General features: G+C 42.5%; 1 protein-coding gene across 4 annotated transcripts in view; it reads right to left on the bottom strand.

Moving 5' to 3' along the window:
* The window catches only part of LOC126988710 (diacylglycerol kinase epsilon-like), a 33896-nt gene that overhangs the window by 7420 nt on the left and 7044 nt on the right, over positions 1-19432 (bottom strand). For all 4 annotated transcript variants that reach the window (XM_050847068.1, XM_050847070.1, XM_050847067.1 and 1 more), the window contains exons 3-10: positions 18846-19017; positions 17688-17818; positions 14927-15068; positions 8786-9006; positions 5761-5941; positions 2999-3126; positions 1780-1957; positions 638-774 (exon numbers count right to left, since the gene is read on the bottom strand). In XM_050847068.1, the coding sequence (XP_050703025.1) occupies positions 638-774; positions 1780-1957; positions 2999-3126; positions 5761-5941; positions 8786-9006; positions 14927-15068; positions 17688-17818; positions 18846-19017 (1290 nt within the window). The remainder of the gene's footprint in view (positions 1-637; positions 775-1779; positions 1958-2998; positions 3127-5760; positions 5942-8785; positions 9007-14926; positions 15069-17687; positions 17819-18845; positions 19018-19432) is intronic.

Below are 19432 nucleotides of genomic sequence, written 5' to 3'. Positions count from 1 at the left end.
CTCCATGTTTCCATACTTACACATCGTTACTAAATATTTGAATTCAATCACTTTCTACATCTTCAACCAAGCAGATCTACACTACACACTTAATGCTTTCTGCCCTAACTCTATGGGTTTCTAAATTTCCTGCCTACTATGGACGGAAGAGTTCAAGAATATGTTATGTTGTCTTAACTGCTTGACTGCAGATTTCCTACAAGAAGACCTCACCAAGCTACAGGAATGGAACAAAAAGTGGCTGCTACAATTCAATGAAGAAAAATGTGAAGTCCTGCATCTTGGGAGGGGAAATCTAGCATACCAATACCACATGGGAAACACTCCACTATCCACCACAGAGGCAGAGAAAGACCTGGGAGCATATGTTACCAGGCTACCAGTGAAGGCCAAATCCGTGCCAATTGCAGCGGACAGATTAATAAAGCATAAAGTAGAAGCTGCATAATTATGGGTCTTGGGGAATCAATGGTGATGTATCGAGATGTTTTGAAGCGTGCATTGCATTGATGTGATGAGGATGATCAAATGTATGGTGGGCAGATGTGATGAAGGGAAAGACAATGGGAGTTTTTTTGTCTTGCAGAGAGTGGAGCATTTTTCAGAGAGTCAGTAATATAATGCTGTCACAATTTACCTTGAGAGATGAACACTGTCCCAATCTGATGGGTTCTCCAAGGCCAACCTGCAGCTGGGCAATGTGTAGAGACGAGGCAAGGCAGAAAACCTCCATCAGACCATCGCTGAAGTTCTGCTCTGGAGCCTCACTGCCCCCTGGAAATATTGGCAGCAACGTCACAAGTTATAAAAGGAAACAGGGCTAACAGGGGACAGTCTTAGAATATATAGGGGTTGAGATACCTGCACCAAATCACAACTGAAATATATGTAGCATTGTAGGGATGAAAGAAACAGTTGGCAATATCGGACAGTAATTCAGGCATCAGGATTAACAGGGGACAATCTTAGAATATATAGAAGTTGAGATACCTGCACCAAATCACAAATGAAGTATATATAACATTGCAGCGATGAAAGAAACAGTTGGCAATGTTGTTCAAATGTGTAGTTGCTGAATATATGTGATACCATTACCTCTCAGACTGACTGATAACCGAGAAGTGAAAATAGTCCAGCTTTTATCTATAAGCAGTAAAATCTCTCATCCAATAAATTAAATTCACATCTAACAAGACTATTCTACATGGTATTCACGTGGATGGATTGCTCTTGTTCATATTCCCAGAGACAACATGTGCTTCCCTTCATTCGTGAATCCTGCGTTGACGACAATCCCTATTTTTCGGCCACTCCTTTAACTCTTTGTAGGAGCAGTGAGTAGCGGGCTTTTTTCACATTTGTTACCCTTTTTATGCCCTTGAACTGACTCCTCTTTTGGGGAGAAAAAAAAAATCCCATCTCCATCTCTCCCTGACTGCCTTGCTTCCCTTCGTCTAATTATCATCTTTCCCTTTCATCTTTCCAACAGCTGATGTCCTCTTCTTCTCTTCGATTGTTTTATTGTTTAAATTTAAGGCAATTAGGCTGTCAAGTAAAAACAGGGATGACAATAAAAATAATACTGAAAGCAATTATCATGAAAATTATAGACAGTTGATGATTATTATTTTCAAGAAACAAAAATAGGTAAATACATAGATGGATAGATAGACTGATGAAAAAATTGATAAAAAGAAAAATATAGATATAAAAAGGAAGATTACAGATAAATACATGGGCTGACAGCAAGCAGCCCTCTTGCCTTGTTGCTACACTCACCTGCCCCAAGAGTCCAGGGTCTGACTCCCGCTCCCCAGCAGGCAATATTCAGCACCACCAGTGACTCCAGGCTGGGCAAGGGCACGCGCTGGCCATCCATGAAGACCTCCAGCCGCTGGTCCAGGTCTTTGCACTCATGCTCCAGGACGTCTTTGGTGCCGAAGGTGAAGTAGATCATCTGGCGACCAGAGTGACAGTGAACAGCAATCAGCCATCATATTCTATGCACAGACTCCTCAGGAAAGTAATTTGATGGCACAGAGGGAGAGCATTCTGAGCCTGATATTATTAGTCTGTGAGATCTAAGTCTGTGACAAAAAGAGGCTTTCAGCTTACAAAGGTGTATAAGATCCACTTGTTTTCATCATCCAAAAAATGTTTTTATCAATTAATTATTATTATTATTTAGTATGCTTCACAATGCATATAATCAATGACAATGAACTAATATGTGCATAATAAAAAAAATGTATGTCTGGTGTAGTGGTAAGCATGCCTAGCTATAAAGGGAGCGTTGGAAATGAAAGTGGTGGATGCTTCATCACCCAGGCCAAAGCAAAAACTTTTGGCCTCCAGCGTATAGATGCAGGGTGGTTATGAGACCCGTTTTTCTGGAAAGTGTCTTACTCACCAAAAATACAGTTCCAAGGAGCATTTGGTCAGCTGGTACAAGCAAACAAAGGATACGCAGCATGGGCTTATCTACCGTAGTTTGTGATGTATAACACGCTCCAGCGTATATCGTGCACCCTAAGCTTTAACCCTTTCATTGCTAAATGCTCGCAGCGAGCATTAGGCGTATTTGCTGGTGGTGCTAAATGCTCGCTGCAAGCTCCAGCCGCACTCAAATCTCCCACGTATGAGAGTGTTCCAACACTATTTCTCACAACACAGGATTGCTAATTGAGTGGATTCTTCACTAAATTTGGTGGAAAATCATATTAGCCGACTATACCGACTATAGTTGTTTTGAAGCATGAAAATTCTTACCTAAAAACAGCTTCCATGAGTACATAACTCTAAAATGCCTAATAAAAATGCAAAAGGCTGACAGTCTACTCCGCACGTCTTTGAATAGTGACTTCTCCATTTGCTTCAGTAGTCTGTTTGACATACAACCACACCCCCCGATTATATTAAATTCCATAGTTTCCTCCATTTTCTTTCCCTTCTCCTTTACCCAAACCTGTCCTCTCCGGCAGTGCTTTTATTTTCTCACCTTGTTGATGAGGCGGTTCTTGAAGATGTAAAATGGGGACTGTCGGGCGAGGTGAAAATTGAGTGTGACGAGAGCATCCACACCAACACTCAGGTAGTTGTACATGTAGACCTCCCGAGTGCCAATGTCTGAAAGGAGGTGGACCAGAGTAAGAAGGTGGTGAAGTGTTTGCAGGGAGGGACAGGGAAGGTTGATCTATTTTCAGTCCGAGTGCTGTACATTAACCCGGTAGCAGCAATGGGCCAGATTTGTGGCTTTTCCGTGTAGCAGCGACGGGCCAGATTTGTGGCTTTTCCGTGTAGCAGCGACGGGCCAAATTTGTGGCTTTACCATGTAGCAGCGACGGGCCAAATTTGTGGCTTTACCATGTAGCAGCGACGGGCCAAATTTGTGGCTTTACCATGTAGCACCGACGGGCCAAATTTGTGGCTTTACCATGTAGCAGCGACGGGCCAAATTTGTGCCATGATATAAACCCCCCAAAATAGATGATACATAAACTGATCACAAATGCTTTGATATATATTATGAAATGGTTTGTGTGAGGGGTGATTTTTTCTCATTTTTCTCGCTGGGAGGGACCATTAAGAAACATGATCCTCGCTGCTACTGGGTTAATGCATGATACAATACCCTCAGCACGGACAAAGAACAAGGTGGAGAGATGAAATTAGAGCATGTGCCGGAGTAGGATGGAGTACACTAACATTAAACCAGGGGTGTGGAGTCGGAGTTGGTGGAGTCGGGTACTTTTGGCTGGAGTCGGAGTCAGTAAAAATACCCCCGACTCCGACTCCTTAACGTAATCATTTATCGTGTAATGTAATTGTGAAGTTTTTTTCTTTTACATTATCTGGATGTTGTCTATATAGAGTACATGTAATTTGGATGTAAATACAGGTAAGAAAAAGAACCTCAAGGGAGTCTTATGGTGCTACAGGCAGCAACTATAGAAAAAAAAAAAAATAAATAAATAAATAAATAAATAAATAAATAAAATAATAATAATAATAAAAAGATTTACAGTAGAGGGGGAGGGGCATAGGAGCCGGAGCCGGAGTCTAAGTCAGAGTTGCAACTTTAAAATTTCCTGGAGTCGGAAATTTTTTACTCCGACACTCCACACCCTTGCATTAAACTTCGGGAAATGATACGTTTGGAAAGGCCTGTATCATGGTGTGGACTAGTAATGGCTGAATAATTATCACAATCAAGTAAATTTAAATATCTACAATTTCTTAGCCCCTTGACAGCAGATTTCCTACAAGAAGACATCACCAAGCTACAGGAGTGGAACAAAAAGTGGCTGCTACAATTCAACGTCATGCACCTTGGGAGGGATTATCCAGCACACCAATACCACATGGGAAACACTTACCAATCCACCACAGAGGCAGAGAAAGACCTGGGAGTATAAGTTATCAGGCAACCAGTGAAAGCCAAATCCATGCCAGTCGCAGCGGACGGGTTAATAATATAATTAATTCATATACATAAAAGGGGAACAAAAAAAAGAAAACAATAGTGTCTTCCTTCCCATCTCAATCATTTACTGAGGCATGAAGCTTCCCTGTGATGATGAAGATCTAATATATTGTAGCTATGGCACAAAGTATGGAAAAATTTGTTTATCATGTGAGGGGTGAGCAGTGAGGCAGCAAGTGGTTTCTGTCGGCATGTAAATTCCAGCATCATATACAGACTCCCTTCTTTTCTCAGCCATTTATTTAGGCTCTCATCTGCTGACCAGTAGTTAACCCGGTAGCAGCGGGGATCATGTTTCTTAATGGTCCCTCTAAGCGAGAAAAATGAGAAAAATCACCCCTCACACAAACCATTTCATAATATTTATCTAAGCATTTGTGATCAGTTTATGTATGATCTATTTTGGGAGGTTTAAATCATGGCACAAATTTGGCCCGTCGCTGCTACACGGTAAAGCCACAAATTTGGCCCGTCGCTGCTACACGGTAAAGCCACAAATCTGTCCCGTCGCTGCTACACGGTAAAGCCACAAATTTGGCCCATCGCTGCTACACGGTAAAGCCACAAATTTGGCCCATCGCTACACGGTAAAGCCACAAATTTGGCCCATCGCTACACGGTAAAGCCACAAATTTGGCCCGTCGCTGCTACACGGTAAAGCCACAAATCTGTCCCGTCGCTGCTACACGGTAAAGCCACAAATTTGGCCCATCGCTGCTACACGGTAAAGCCACAAATTTGGCCCATCGCTGCTACACGGTAAAGCCACAAATTTGGCCCATCGCTGCTACACGGTAAAGCCACAAATTTGGCCCGTCGCTGCTACACGGTAAAGCCACAAATTTGGCCCGTCGCTGCTACACGGTAAAGCCACAAATTTGGCCCGTCGCTGCTACCGGGTTAAATCAAGAAGTACAGTAATGTTGAAGCTCCACAAGCACTGTTTCTGGTTCAGTAAAACAACACCACTTCTCTCACATGAAAACGTCACCACCTGCCAGCTGCTCCATACTGCTGCTTGATTCACCGATGAGCAACGGGCGCCATGGAAGAAATGTAATATTCCTTGGTGACCCCTTGCAAGGCTACCTATTATGCTATTTTTTCTTACTAATCTAAACCCTGCATCAAATTTTCTACTTTAATAATTCATAACAAATCAATAAAGGATCTAAATACCTCACTCCCAAGGATATATCACCAAAGAGAGAGGAGTGGGAGAGGGAACACCAACAGAGGGACAGAGAGATATATAAAAAGAATCCCTTGGCACTCACTGAGACTCCTGGCCGGGGTGAAGTGGACTCTCCAGCGGTCCAGAAAAGCGGGCCGGGCCGTGTTGAGCTCCTGCAGGTACTCCACCACATCAGCATCCCCCGACTGTCCCGTACCAAAGCCCAGGACTCGAGAGAGGTCATTTCCAGTACCCAGCGGAAGAACAGCCACCAGAGGGTCTTTCTGTAAGAGGAGGATACATACAAATAAAAGCAATCGAAGGATCGGTAAGTTTATGTTTACTTAACCTGGTAGCAGCGATGGGCCAAATTTGTGGCTTTACCGTGTAGCAGTGACGGGCCAAATTTGTGCCATTATATAACCCCCCCAAAATGGATGATACATAATCTGATCACAAATGCTTTGATATATATTATGAAATGGTTTGTGTGAGTGATGATTTTTTCTCATTTTTCTCACTTAAAGGGACCATTAAGAAACATGATCCCCGCGGCTAACGGGTTAATAACTGTAACATAAGCGTGGCATGGAGCCTGTGTTAAAATTAGTTTCTAGTGCTTTTGTTATCTAGTTTACTCAAGGATACTAATATAAGCATTCAAAGGATCACTGCAAAGTTTATTTTTTAATTTTTTTTTATTACAGAAGTGTCATGGAAGTCATATCAACACTTCTCTGCATCGTGTGTTTGTTATCTAGTTTACTGAAGGCTTTATGAATGGTACTTGCCCGGAATGGTTGTGATGCAAGGCCATCATCTTTTATTTCTTCTTTAGGAGCAGCGAGTAGTGGGCTTTTTTTTTATTATTGTTTTCTTTTTTTGTGTGCCCTTGAGCTGCCTCCTTTGTTGGAAAAAAAAAAAAAAAAAAAAAAAAAAAAAAAACATATACCTCATTGTTTCTGTTTGGACTGCAAGGTTCCTTACATGATGCTGATATCTTACCTTTCCTGGCCTGTTTACTGTATTTGCCAGCACATGTGACAAACAGGGTATAAAATAGCTTAAAAGAGTACCAGGATCTCTATTTAGGGCCGCTTTCACAGTCGTTTTGTTTGTTTCGATCGTTACCAATGGCGACGATCGCCGCTTTAGAATTTCCACTTAAAACTGGCCTATGGGGTAGTGGTGGCTGCGGGGTTAGCCTAGCTCCACACCTTACCACACACTCTCAACACCTCTCGTTTCCTCTGCAGCCGCCACTACCCAATAGGCCAGTTTCACGTGGAAAACTATAGCGTTGATCGGCCCCCTTGGTTCCAAAGTTTTACTGGAACACCCTTTTGCCAGACTCGCTGATGTCACATCCACGGAAGTCCTGCAACCATATACCAGCAGTTAAGGCTGGCTGGCTGTATTGTTATGTCTCGCTTAACCCCTCCAAACCGCAAATTTTTTTCTCGGGAGATTACCCATAACGCAGTCATCGAAAAATACACTTTGAAACTAAAAATAAAGTCATAAAAGATGTTTTATAGAAAATTTTGTGGCGTACCCTTCTGTGAAATCCGTTTCTTTCTAGGTTGTCGCATTTGGCTGGAATTCCACGATTCCCGAAAAATTCCAACTTTTTACTGGTGTGATGTACAGAAAAAATTATTGAAGAAAAGTTGCTCATTTTATCACGATGGAGTCTGGAAAATATAGTTTATAATCTTTGACCGGGGAATTTACTGCCTACAGAGAGACAAAGTTGTGGTGAAACTCAATAAATAATTTTGGTAAATTTTTGTAGTTTTTTCATTCTGGAATGAATCTCATTGAATAAAGGTTGTAGAAAATTATCTGTATAACTCAACTGTGAAATCAGATCATGATTTGGACTGGCCGTTTGGCTGGAATTCCATGATTCCCCCAAAATTCCAAGTTTTTACTGGTGTGACGTACAGGAAAATTTATTGAAAAGTTGCTCATTTTATCGCGATGGAGTGTGAAAAATATAGTTTATAATCTTTGACCTGGAAATTTACTGCCTACAGAGAGCCAAAGTTGCAGTGGAAAAAAAAAAAAAAAAAAAAAAAATAGTTCAAAATCGTCCATATAACTCAACTGTGAAGTCAGAGTATGATTTGGACTGACCGTTTGGCTGGAATTCCACGATTCCCCAAAAATCCCAACTTCCGCTTCCCACTCCTCTGAAGACTCCTGTGAACAAGATATTGGTTCATCTAGATTACATCACGTATATCAGTGGAGGTGTCAAGACTACGCTCAGCACGCACACAACGAGCAGAAACTAAAGGAAGACTGCCGAAACAGATCGACTGAGGGAACATAATCGCTCTGCAGACGCCATGATGCGTAGGCAGGAACTGTAGACTATTTTTAGCACGGAGTCGTCTAAGGGGTAAAAGAGGTGCCAGTTAGTCACTTAGCATCGACAGATACATAGTTACGTGCACCGTTCAATTTCCAGAGCGCTTCTCACCCCAGCGTTGGCGTCATGCTCGTCGCCCACGTCAGAAAAAATTATATGGCGGCATCGGCGTTGTTAAGGGGTTAACTTGTTCACCGAGAATAAAAATACAGTCATCCCTCAAATAGTACGGTTTCCAATAGTTCGGCTTTGGTTTTATGTGGATTTTCTAAGAAGATTTTTTAGGATTTTTAAATTTCCTGACGAGCAGGAAGAAGCAAAAAGAAGAGGAGGAGGAGGAGGAGGAGGAGGAGGAGGAGGAGGAGGAGGAGGAGGAGGAGGAGGAGGAATGGAATGATGTATGAAAGGCAAGGAAATTGTAGAGAAAATAAGGGGTGGGAATGAAAAGAAGGAATGAGAGAAGAGGAAAGAAATAAGGAAGGAAAACTAAATACAGTCATCCCTCAAATAGTACAGTTTCCAATAGTTCGGTTTTGGTTTTATACGGATTGTCACGGAAGATCTTTTAGGATTTTTAAATTTCCTGCTTGTCGGGAAATTTAAAAATCCTAAAAAATCGTCTTAGAAAATCCACATAAAACCAAAACTGAACTATTGGAAACTGTACTATTTCAGGGACGGCTGTATACAAGATCAATAAACCAAGCACAAAGCCACTGTATACTTAGATAGCAGGAGTGTCAGTCCATACCTCGAACTTCATCTTGAGTATAGAGGTGAGCACCCAACAAACAGTGCCGTCCCCGCCAGCAACCACCACGCGGCAGGTGACATCAGGTGGCAGCAGGTGGCACCACTCCAGCGCCTCCTCAGGTGAACAACGGTTGAGGTCAATCACCTGGGCAGGGTTCAGCACACTGCAGAAGGAGGAAAGCACTGCATCTGCCTCACTACTGCCTGATTTGCTGTTTCCTGCAAGAGAATCAAAAGAAGGGACCTTTAACCCGGTAGCAGCGACGGGCCAAATTTGAGGCTTTACCGTGTAGCAGTGACAGGACAAATTTGTGCCATGAAATAACTCCCCCAAAATAGATGATACATAATCTGATCACAAATGCTTTGATATATATTATGAAATGGTTTGTGTGAGGGGTGATTTTTTCTCATTTTTCTTGCTTAGAGGGACCATTAAGAAACATGATCCCTGCTGCTTCTGCCCTACGCCCCTGTCCACCCAGCAGTGAATGGGTACCAGGTATTAATCGGGGGTTGTGTCCCGTTTCCTGGTATCTGTTCCCTTCTATAATTTCTTCCCCCTCCTGTCTCTCTCCGGCATATGACCACAGATGTTGTGCCGACTAACCGAAACTTTCCAACTTCCTTTCCCGCTGCTTCTGGGTTAATTCCACTGGGCACAAGTTATTCTTTATTTGCTAAAACAATGATCAAATGAAGCAAAAAATGGCAAAAATGATTGTAAAAGACTTAGAATACAATGGATGATTAGAAGACATGATGACATTAGATAAGAAAACATACACCCAGCTTTAACCCGGTAGCAGCGACGGGACGAATTTGTGCCATGTTATAAACCCCCCAAAATAGATGATACATAATCTGATCACAAATGCGTTGATATATATTATGAAATGGTTTGTGTGAGGGATGATTTTTTCTCATTTTTCTTGCTTAGAGGGGCCATTAAGAAACATGATCCCTGCTGCTACCGGGTTAAGGTCTAAAATGCCCGGCAGGAAGAGAAATAAAGATAAAGTAGTAATGGTAAAGTCCACACAAGGTAACACCAATAATGAATGAGAACAATTCTACGCAACAGATGATTAATCCAGGTAACTTTTAGGACATTTAGGGTCGTAAGTAGAAGACATTTGACAAGGCTTCTGTAGGAGTTGTGGGCATTTAAAGTAGTTTCGTGACCCTGGTGGTAGTTTGACCCTTCCTCTGTACCGTGAACCTGAAGAAACACTCATTAGAACCCGACTGACCCCCTCTTTGACCTTTAGAAATAGCTGATGAGAGGCAAAAGTGTCTTAAGGTATTTCGTCGCCCAAGAACACCTATTTGACAAGGCTTTCATAGGAGTTGTGGGCATTTCCAGGAGTAGTTTCATGACCCTGGTGGTAGTTTGACCCTTCCTCTGTACCGTGAACCTAAGGAAACACTCATGAGAACCTGACTGACCCCATCTTTGACCTTTAGACAAGACCTATTTGACAAGGCTTTCATAGTTGTGGGCATTTCCAGGAGTAGTTTCATGACCCTGGTGGTAGTTTGACCTTTCCTCTGTACCGTGAACCTGAAGAAACACTCATTAGAACCTGACTGACCCCCTCTTTGACCTTTAGACAAGACCTATTTGACAAGGCTTTCATAGGAGTTGTGGGCATTTCCAGGAGTAGTTTCATGACCCTGGTGGTAGTTTGACCCTTCCTCTGTACCGTGAACCTGAAGAAACACTCATTAGAACCTGACTGACCCCCTCTTTGACCTTTAGAAATAGCTGATGTTAGGAACGAAAGTCTTATAATACCGACCTTAAGACTGTTCCTCTCCTTGACAGTGGTGAGTCAATTATTCCACAGTTTTGGTCGTCTCACTGTAATTGTGTTATTGTTGAAGGGTTCGTGTCTTTGAGTTCTCAGGACATGCAGCAGCTTTCATTGCCTAGTCTTGGAATCATTTATGTTCCTTATTCGTTAACCCGTCCGCTGTGACTTGCATGGATTTGGCTTTCACTGGTAGCCTGGTAACATATACTCCCAGGTCTTTCTCTGCCTCTGTGGTGGATAGTGGAGTGTTTCCCATGTGGTATTGGTGTGCTGGATTTCCCCTCCCAAGGTTCATGGCTATATTTTTCTTCATTGAATTGTAGCAGCCACTTTTTGTTCCATTCATGTAGCTTGGTAATATATCCTCCCAGGTCTTTCTCTGCCTCTGTGGTGGATAGTGGAGTGTTTCCCATGTGGTATTGGTGTGCTGGATTTCCCCTCCCAAGGTGCAGGACTATATTTTTCTTCATTGAACTGTAGCAGACACTTTTTGTTCCATTCCTGTAGCTTGGTGATGTCTTCTTGTAGGAAATCCACAGTCTTCTTGTAGGAAATCCACAGTCTTCTTGTAGGAAATCCAGTCTTCTTGTAGGAAATCCACAGTCTTCTTGTAGGAAATCCACAGTCTTCTTGTAGGAAATCCACAGTCTTCTTGTAGGAAATCCACAGTCTTCTTGTAGGAAATCCACAGTCTTCTTGCAGGAAATCCAGAGTCTTCTTGTAGGAAATCCACAGTCTTCTTGTAGGAAATCCATAGTCTTCTTGTAGGAAATCCAGTCTTCTTGTAGGAAATCCACAGTCTTCTTGTAGGAAATCCACAGCCTTCTTGTAGGAAATCCACAGTCTTCTTGTAGGAAATCCACAGTCTTCTTGTAGGAAATCCACAGTCTTCTTGCAGGAAATCCACAGTCTTCTTGCAGGAAATCCACAGTCTTCTTGCAGGAAATCCACAGTCTTCTTGCAGGAAATCCACAGTCTTCTTGCAGGAAATCCACAGTCTTCTTGCAGGAAATCCACAGTCTTCTTGCAGGAAATCCACAGTCTTCTTGTAGGAAATCCACAGTCTTCTTGTAGGAAATCCACAGTCTTCTTGTAGGAAATCCACAGTCTTCTTGCAGGAAATCCAATCTTCTTGTAGGAAATCCACAGTCTTCTTGTAGGAAATCCACAGTCTTCTTGTAGGAAATCCACAGTCTTCTTGTAGGAAATCCACAGTCTTCTTGTAGGAAATCCACAGTCTTCTTGTAGGAAATCCACAGTCTTCTTGTAGGAAATCCAGTCTTCTTGTAGGAAATCCAGTCTTCTTGTAGGAAATCCACAGTCTTCTTGTAGGAAATCCAGTCTTCTTATAGGAAATCCAGTCTTCTTGTAGGAAATCCACAGTCTTCTTGTAGGAAATCCAGTCTTCTTGTAGGAAATCCACAGTCTTCTTGTAGGAAATCCACAGTCTTCTTGTAGGAAATCCAGTCTTCTTGTAGGAAATCCAGTCTTCTTGTAGGAAATCCACAGTCTTCTTGTAGGAAATCCACAGTCTTCTTGTAGGAAATCCAGTCTTCTTGTAGGAAATCCACAGTCTTCTTGTAGGAAATCCACAGTCTTCTTGTAGGAAATCCAGTCTTCTTGTAGGAAATCCACAGTCTTCTTGTAGGAAATCCAGTCTTCTTGTAGGAAATCCACAGTCTTCTTGTAGGAAATCCAGTCTTCTTGTAGGAAATCCACAGTCTTCTTGTAGGAAATCCACAGTCTTCTTGTAGGAAATCCAATCTTCTTGTAGGAAATCCACAGTCTTCTTGTAGGAAATCCATAGTCTTATGGTAGGAAATCCACAGTCTTCTTGTAGGAAATCCACAGTCTTCTTGTAGGAAATCCACAGTCTTCTTGTAGGAAATCCACAGTCTTCTTGTAGGAAATCCACAGTCTTCTTGTAGGAAATCCACAGTCTTCTTGCAGGAAATCCACAGTCTTCTTGTAGGAAATCCACAGTCTTCTTGTAGGAAATCCAGTCTTCTTGTAGGAAATCCACAGTCTTCTTGTAGGAAATCCAGTCTTCTTGTAGGAAATCCACAGTCTTCTTGTAGGAAATCCAGTCTTCTTGTAGGAAATCCACAGTCTTCTTGTAGGAAATCCACAGTCTTCTTGTAGGAAATCCACAGTCTTCTTGTAGGAAATCCAGTCTTCTTGTAGGAAATCCATAGTCTTCTTGTAGGAAATCCACAGCCTTCTTGTAGGAAATCCACAGTCTTCTTGCAGGAAATCCACAGTCTTCTTATAGGAAATCCACAGTCTTCTTATAGGAAATCCACAGTCTTCTTGTAGGAAATCCAGTCTTCTTATAGGAAATCCACAGTCTTCTTGTAGGAAATCCAGTCTTCTTGTAGGAAATCCAGTCTTCTTGTAGGAAATCCACAGTCTTCTTGTAGGAAATCCACAGTCTTCTTGTAGGAAATCCACAGTCTTCTTGTAGGAAATCCAGTCTTCTTGTAGGAAATCCAGTCTTCTTGTAGGAAATCCACAGTCTTCTTGTAGGAAATCCACAGTCTTCTTGTAGGAAATCCAGTCTTCTTGTAGGAAATCCACAGTCTTCTTGTAGGAAATCCAGTCTTCTTGTAGGAAATCCACAGTCTTCTTGTAGGAAATCCACAGTCTTCTTGTAGGAAATCCACAGTCTTCTTGTAGGAAATCCAGTCATCTTGTAGGAAATCCACAGTCTTCTTGCAGGAAATCCACAGTCTTCTTGCAGGAAATCCACAGTCTTCTTGTAGGAAATCCACAGTCTTCTTGTAGGAAATCCACAGTCTTCTTGTAGGAAATCCAGTCTTCTTGTAGGAAATCCACAGTCTTCTTGTAGGAAATCCACAGTCTTCTTGTAGGAAATCCACAGTCTTCTTGTAGGAAATCCACAGTCTTCTTGCAGGAAATCCACAGTCTTCTTGCAGGAAATCCACAGTCTTCTTGTAGGAAATCCAGTCTTCTTGTAGGAAATCCACAGTCTTCTTGTAGGAAATCCAGTCTTCTTGTAGGAAATCCACAGTCTTCTTGTAGGAAATCCACAGTCTTCTTGTAGGAAATCCAGTCTTCTTGTAGGAAATCCACAGTCTTCTTGTAGGAAATCCACAGTCTTCTTGCAGGAAATCCAGTCTTCTTGTAGGAAATCCAGTCTTCTTGTAGGAAATCCACAGTCTTCTTGTAGGAAATCCACAGTCTTCTTGTAGGAAATCCACAGTCTTCTTGTAGGAAATCCACAGTCTTCTTGTAGGAAATCCAGTCTTCTTGTAGGAAATCCAGTCTTCTTGCAGGAAATCCAGTCTTCTTGTAGGAAATCCAGTCTTCTTGTAGGAAATCCACAGTCTTCTTGTAGGAAATCCACAGTCTTCTTGTAGGAAATCCACAGTCTTCTTGTAGGAAATCCACAGTCTTCTTGTAGGAAATCCACAGTCTTCTTGTAGGAAATCCACAGCCTTCTTGTAGGAAATCCACAGTCTTCTTGTAGGAAATCCACAGCCTTCTTGCAGGAAATCCAATCTTCTTGTAGGAAATCCACAGTCTTCTTGTAGGAAATCCACAGTCTTCTTGTAGGAAATCCACAGTCTTCTTGTAGGAAATCCAGTCTTCTTGTAGGAAATCCACAGTCTTCTTGTAGGAAATCCACAGTCTTCTTGTAGGAAATCCATCTTCTTATAGGAAATCCAGTCTTCTTGTAGGAAATCCATAATCTTCTTGTAGGAAATCCACAGTCAAGGGGTTAAGAACAAAGGAGCGAGTCAGGAAACTGCTTCCCCATGGCTTTGAAAACTATGATACATTGTTCAAAGACAAACTGAGGAATAAAAAAGTAAAGGTAAAGTTGGGTGCATGTGCCATAGCTGTGCGTGGCCTCAGTGTTCATCTCCGTCACAATGGCTCTTTTACCCTGTGGGGGAGAACCCTTTACCCAGTGAAGTCCGGGATTGCCAGAGTTTACCTCCCCCAGGTTTCTCCAAGTACCCATTTATCAACCAGCCCAAATGGGAGGATGAACAACAGTTGGGTGAGCTGCAAGACGACTGCCCGGGCTGTGATTCGAACCTGGCCTGTGGATTTGCAGCTAGGTATGGTAACCACTGCACCACAGAGTTGGGGAGTAGTGAACCATTGTAAGTCATCTATGACTGGGGTTACATGATCAAATTTAGAAGTCCCAGCAATAGTAAATTAGGCAGTAACTTTCTGTGACCTAGATAACTTCAGCACGGGGCACCAGTCTGTCAGTATCTCGGCAGACAACCCTGCACAATATTCTCTGCCAGGCTCCCTCTCAATAACATCAGCAGGAATCAACTCACCTACAACAATAACAGGACTCCAACCACTAATTTTGGGTTTCAGCACCTCCTTTATGTACAGGTGTTGCTTTATCCGTGAGTACTTGAGGCGGATACAGTTTGGTGGGACAATGCACTCCCTCAGCTTACCAAAGTCACATATCTGAAAAAAGGGTAAACTTTGTGATTCATACATAAAACTGAGGAGGAAATTGTCACACACACTGAGCAGTCTGGTACCATTACTGTGTATAACCGGTACTGATGGTACAAGTACAGGTACCAGCACTTGCCCAGCCCTACTGCCAACAGGATCTGTTTGTTTATTTTTATCAGCTGAACAGATGCTTGCAGTTGTGATCCAGTGTTTATACCTATTTCATATTTTTATCACCTGATTTTTATAGAAAGAAGCATTAATTACCAAATAATTTGCAAGGTATGAAATGTTTAGCCATCTGAAGGTGGAAAAGAAATTGGCAGACTTTGTGGTGAGGACTCAACAGTTAAGTGAGATTTCAACATGTACATATTTGTAAGACGTTGATGTAAATTACAGAACAGTTTATAGCATGTACAGCTGAGGAATAATGTTACTCATGATGTTCTATGCTGCCCTAAGGTAACAGAAACGCTTGAATGGCTTTGGTTTATGTAAAATTGCTCGTGTGTTTTCTGGGGGTTTGGAGGCTTTATTTGGGTGTGTGCCAAGCATTCCCGCTACGTGCCCCCTAGCCCTCATGAATAAGGGGGGACAGGTGGTTCAGCCCAATCTTTCCACACACCATTGAGGGAAATTCCAATAAACAAAATCAGCTTCATCATACTCTTGTCCATGTAGTGGAATGCCTCTCTCATATCAGTTACGAGCTTATGTGTCTGTCTTGTAATCTTGCTTATGTGTTTCTCTGGGGAAAAGGTGTTTTGGAATATATTACCTAAATCTTTTTGCTCTTGTGCTTTCTGAATTTCACTGCTCCATATTTTTAATTCTGGCTTGGTGGTTCCTTTGTCCAGTGCCAGAGCTTTACATTTCCTACTGTTCATTTCCCATTCATGGGTCCAGCTATAAAATTCACCGTCTTTTTGCAGCATTAAACAATTCTCTTCCTTCCCTTTTATATCACACAAACAGGTGTATTATTCCAGGCTTTCAGAGATTAAAAGATGCAAAATCTCATGTGGAAAAACATATATTTCTTTTGTTTCTTTGTTCCTCAAAACTAATGAAATGTTTCCGAGTCTCTGTTTTGATAAGCGCTTTAGCGCCTCAACAAAATGCAGGGTATATGGAGATGCATTCCCAGCTCCCATGTGCCAGAGCTAATTGTGTTTGAAATATATCTATGCTCTTTTTTTATCTTTTATTTATTTTTAGGTGCTGCCTATAGTGCTGGTAGGTTCTCTTGATGGGCCTCTAGGATGACCACAGTCCGTTAGTGGCCCAGGTAAATATTACTTATAGTGGCTGGGCAGTGATGGGTGACTCCTGCCTGGCCCGTGCTGCCCCTTGAAGCTCCACTTGAAAAATGTCGCTGAAGTTAGGGTAGACTGAATACCTGGGCAGCATCTTTGGTTAACATTTAGCCAGTTACCTGCTTCCATTCCTCTGTGCATGATATGAGTGCTAATTCATCTCCCTTATCACCCAGTCTCCTTGTGAACTCCCCCTGAAACATCCCTCTTCTATCTTTCATCACTACCATCATCACCTCAACACCCCCATTGTCTCTGGTGTATATATAGACACTTCCATTCCTCTGTGCATGATATGAGTGCTAATTCATCTCCCTTATCACCCAGTCTCCTTGTGAACTCCCCCTGAAACATCCCTCTTCTATCTTTCATCACTACCATCATCACCTCAACACCCCCATTGTCTCTGGTGTATATATAGACACTTCCATTCCTCTGTGCATGATATGAGTGCTAATTCATCTCCCTTATCACCCAGTCTCCTTGTGAACTCCCCCTGAAACATCCCTCTTCTATCTTTCATGTCACCATCACTACCTCAACACCCCCATTGTCTCTGGTGTATATTTGGCCACTTCCATTCCTCTGTGTATGATATGAGTGCTAATTCATCACCCTTATCACCCAGTCTCCTTGTGAAGTCCCCCTGAAACACCCCTCTTCTATCTTTCATCACTACCATCATCACCTCAACACCCCTACTGTCTCTGGTGTATATATAGCCACTTCCATTCCTCTGTGTATGATATGAGTGCTAATTCATCACCCTTATCACCCAGTCTCCTTGTGAAGTCCCCCTGAAACATCCCTCTTCTATCTTTCATGTCACCATCACTACCTCAACACCCCCATTGTCTCTGGTGTATATTTGTCCACTTCCATTCCTCTGTGTATGAAATGGGTGCTAATTCATCTCCCTTATTACCCAGTCTCCTTGTGAAGCCCCCTGAAACATCCCTCTTCTATCTTTCATCACTACCATCATCACCTCAACACCCCCATTGTCTCTGGTGTATATTTGGCCACTTCCATTCCTCTGTGCATGATATGAGTGCTAATTCATCTCCCTTATCACCCAGTCTCCTTGTGAACTCCCCCTGAAAAACAAACAAAAGTAGGAACAGCGAGTAGTGGGCTTTTTTTTCATTATTGTTTCCTTTTTTTGTGCCCTTGAGCTGTCTTCTTTGTTGTAAAAAAAAAATAAAAAAAATAAATAAATAAATCTTCAATCTTCCACCTCACTACCACCACCCCAAAAGCTTCCTGCAGCGCCATTCTCAGACACCTCCCTCAGCTGATCTCTCACCTCCGTCACACTGTGTATGCAGGAATCGTGGGCACACCAGCGGCACCAGCAGCACCACCAGTCACTCAGATGTGGGTCGGTGCCACACTCCTCCTCACACACGTGGCACTGGACATTGAGTGGCAGATTACCTGTTAAAAGGTGGCATGTGTCAATTTCTGGCATGCAAACCCAAACCCACACCTACTGTTTTTTTTTTTTTTTACGTTGTTGCCTATTGCGCCAGTGGGCATCTTCCCGGGGGGGCCTGATGGTCGGCCCAAGGCTTCTTCCTGGTGGGGCCTGATGGTCGGCCCAGCCCGTTCTGGTGCAGGTGAGTGTTTATAGTCGAGTGTAATGACTAGATTTGGGGAGCTGTGCCTCCTAACACTTGAAGAAAGAAGAGAAAGAGGAGACCTGGCAGCAGTGTACAGGACCACAACTGGAATGGACATACTGGATAGAAATGATTTAATTGACATGGAAAGGAGGAGGGAACTAAGAGGACACAGTAAGAAATTGAGGAAGGGGACTTGTTTGAAAGACATAAAGAAGTACAGTTTTCCATACAGGAGTGTGGATACATGGAATGGACTTAGCAAAGACATTGTTGAAGTGGACAGTGTCCATATAATGAAGGAAAAGTTGGACAAATATAGTTTGGGTGACAGGACCGACCAAGCTTGAGCTCAGGCCCTGTATACTACAAATAGGTAAACACACACACACACACACACACACGAGGAGTTACTACTAAAAGAAGGAATTACCACCAGGAACACAAGAGGACATAGTAAAAAACTGAGGAAGGGAAGATGCTTGAGAGACAAAGAAATATAGCTTCCCACAAAGAAATATAGAGGTTTGGAACAGACTAAGTGAGGATGTAGTATCGGCGAGGAGTGTGCAAAGCTTTAAGGAAAAGTTGGATATATGTAGATACGGAGACGGGACCACACGAGCGTAAAGCCCAGGCTCTCTAAAACTACAACTAGGTAAATAGACACACACACACACACACACACACACACAAACTAAAACATATATAACATGAAAAGATAAAAGAACAACAGTTTACAAAATATGTGTTGATAAATTAATGGGGAAAGTACAACAAGCAGCCTATCTACCTTCCTATTTAACCTAAGCTCAGTTTGACAAGGTAAATAGTCACCTTACCTTTGACCCAGTGATGTTTATGCTTAGTGCAGCGTGTAGTGATGACCTTGCAAGGCAGTGTGCGGTCTGATGTTCTCATGCACTGGGGGCTATCTGCACACACCCCACATGAGTTGCAGAAGGACCCATCGCTGACATTGATAAGGGTCTCACAGATGCTGCAAAAGATTGGCTGTGGGATGAAGCAGAGAGGAAAATGGTAATTACAGGTAACATTATTACGGGTCGTATTATGAGACATTTCGCCGCCCAAGAACATATATTTGACAAGGCTTTCGTAGGAGTTGTGGGCATTTCTAGGGGTAGTTTTATGACCCTGGTGGTAGTCTGACCCTTCCTCTGTACCATGAACCTAAAGAAACACATATTTGACAAGGCTTTCGTAGGAGTTGTGGGGATTTCCAGGGGTAGTTTTATGACCCTGGTGGTAGTTTGACCCTTCTACTGTACCATGAACCTAAAGAAACACATATTTGACAAGGCTTTCGTAGGAGTTGTGGGCATTTCCAGGGATAGTTTTATGACCCTGGTGGTAGTTTGACCCTTCTTCTGTACCATGAACCTAAAGAAACACATATTTGACAAGG

The sequence above is a fragment of the Eriocheir sinensis genome, chromosome 70 (genome assembly GCF_024679095.1).
Source record: "Eriocheir sinensis breed Jianghai 21 chromosome 70, ASM2467909v1, whole genome shotgun sequence".
Lineage (NCBI taxonomy): Eukaryota > Metazoa > Arthropoda > Malacostraca > Decapoda > Varunidae > Eriocheir > Eriocheir sinensis.
The sequence above is the reverse complement of the archived record's forward strand: the minus strand, read 5'-3'. Positions and strand labels throughout refer to the sequence as shown.